A 1670-nucleotide genomic window follows, 5' to 3' on the forward strand; every position below is an offset into this window, starting at 1 on the left:
CCCCGCCCGGTGCGACCCCTCCCCAGCCCGGTGCGACCCCTCCCCACCTTGGTGCGACCCCCGCCCGCCCCGCAGGTGCTGCACACCAACCGCCTCCTGCAGCCCCAGCACGGCCCGGCGCTCTCCGCCGCTCTGCTCCGCGTCTTCCTGGACCGAGCCGCCGAGCTGCCGGTGAGGGGAGCCCCCCGAGCGCCCCCGGCTGCCCCCGGGTGTCCCCAAATGTCCCCCAATATCCCAAAATATCCCAAATGTCCCCAAATGTCCCCAATGTCCCCAGCTCCGCAAGGGCTCCAAGCCCCCCTCGGCCTTCGCCAGCCTGGCCGTGCGCGACGTCTCCTTCAAAACCAAGGTGAGCCCCGGTGGGGAGGGGGCTCCGGGGGATTTCTGGGGGGTCCGGGGGGTCTCTGACCCCCTGCCGCCCCTCCCCACGCCCCCAGACCTGCGCCCCCTCCACGGAGCCCGTGTGGGACGAAGGCTTCTCCTTCCTCATCCAGCGGCCGCACGAGGAAACGCTGGAGCTGCAGGTGCCCCGGCGGGGGGGGATTTGGGTCTGGGGTCCCGGGGGGCTCACGGGGGTCTGGCTGTGCCCGCAGGTGAAGGGGGAAGGCGGGCACAGCCTGGGCACGCTGAGCCTGCCCCTGGCACGGCTGCTGGAGCGGGAGGGGCTGGCCCTGGACGGCTGGCTGCCCCTGGCGGGGGGCGCGCAGCTCCTGCTGCGGGCGCAGCTCGGGGTGAGTGGGGGTCCCGCCCCCTGGAGGGGGGCTGGGGGGCGAGGGGAGACCCCCACCCTGAGCGGGCACCGCCCCTGTGCCCCCTGGCAGGTGCTGGTGTCGCAGCGAGTGGAGGAGAGCGCGGCCGGCAGGGAGGAGGAGGAGGAGGAGGAGGAGGAGGGGGGGGATGAAGAAAGCCACCAAAGAGGCTCCGGCCCCCCCCAGACTGTTCTGAACGCGTGCCTTGAGACCCCCGGGACCCCCCAAAATGGGGACAGGGGTGTGTCACCCCCCCCGGGACCCCCAAACCAGGGGGGACACTGGGTGTGTCACCCCCACCCCCCCGGGGGACGCTTGGAGCTGCTGCTGCCACCGCCGAGATGCCACCAAAGTGTCACCAAAGTGTCACCGAAGTGTCACCACCGCCTGGACGTCACCAAAGTGTCACCGGGATGTCACCAAGGTGTCACCGGGATGTCCCTGAGCCGCCTGGACGTCACCAAGGTGTCACCGGGATGTCCCTGAGATGTCCCCAGATGTCACCGGGATGTCACCGCAGAGATGTCCCCAAGGTGTCACCAATGGGATGTCACCAAAGTGTCACCACTGCCTGGATGTCACCAAGGTGTCACTGCCAGGATGTCACCAGGATGTCCCTGGATGTCACTGGGATATCACCGGGATGTCACCACCACCATGTACCCAAGGTGTCACCACTGGGATGTCACTGGGATGTCCCCAAGATGTCACCACCAGGATGTCCCCAGATGTCACCAGGACGCCACCGCCAGGCTACTGCCATGATGCCACCACCGTGCCGCCACCGGGATGTCCCCGCGCCTGCCGCCACCGCCGGGATGTCCCCGCCGGGATGTCCCCGGCTGTCCCCAGCTGCCACCGCCGGGATGTCCCCGGCTGTCCCCGGCTGTCCCCGGCTGTCCCCGGCTGTCCCCCGCTGCC

The 1670-nt window shown here is 70.1% G+C and overlaps 1 protein-coding gene across 1 annotated transcript in view; it reads left to right on the forward strand.

Moving 5' to 3' along the window:
- Positions 1 to 905, forward strand: part of LOC120505365 (extended synaptotagmin-1-like) — a gene marked incomplete at its 3' end in the record, with an annotated part of 12136 nt that extends 11231 nt beyond the window's left edge. The window contains exons 22-26 of the mRNA XM_039715753.1: positions 27 to 171; positions 278 to 349; positions 438 to 524; positions 594 to 731; positions 822 to 905. Coding sequence (XP_039571687.1) covers positions 27 to 171; positions 278 to 349; positions 438 to 524; positions 594 to 731; positions 822 to 905 — 526 coding nt within the window. The remainder of the gene's footprint in view (positions 1 to 26; positions 172 to 277; positions 350 to 437; positions 525 to 593; positions 732 to 821) is intronic.
- Positions 906 to 1670: the final 765 nt, after the last annotated feature.

Source organism: Passer montanus, unplaced genomic scaffold, assembly GCF_014805655.1.
Source record: "Passer montanus isolate IOZ18808 unplaced genomic scaffold, ASM1480565v1 scaffold348, whole genome shotgun sequence".
Lineage (NCBI taxonomy): Eukaryota > Metazoa > Chordata > Aves > Passeriformes > Passeridae > Passer > Passer montanus.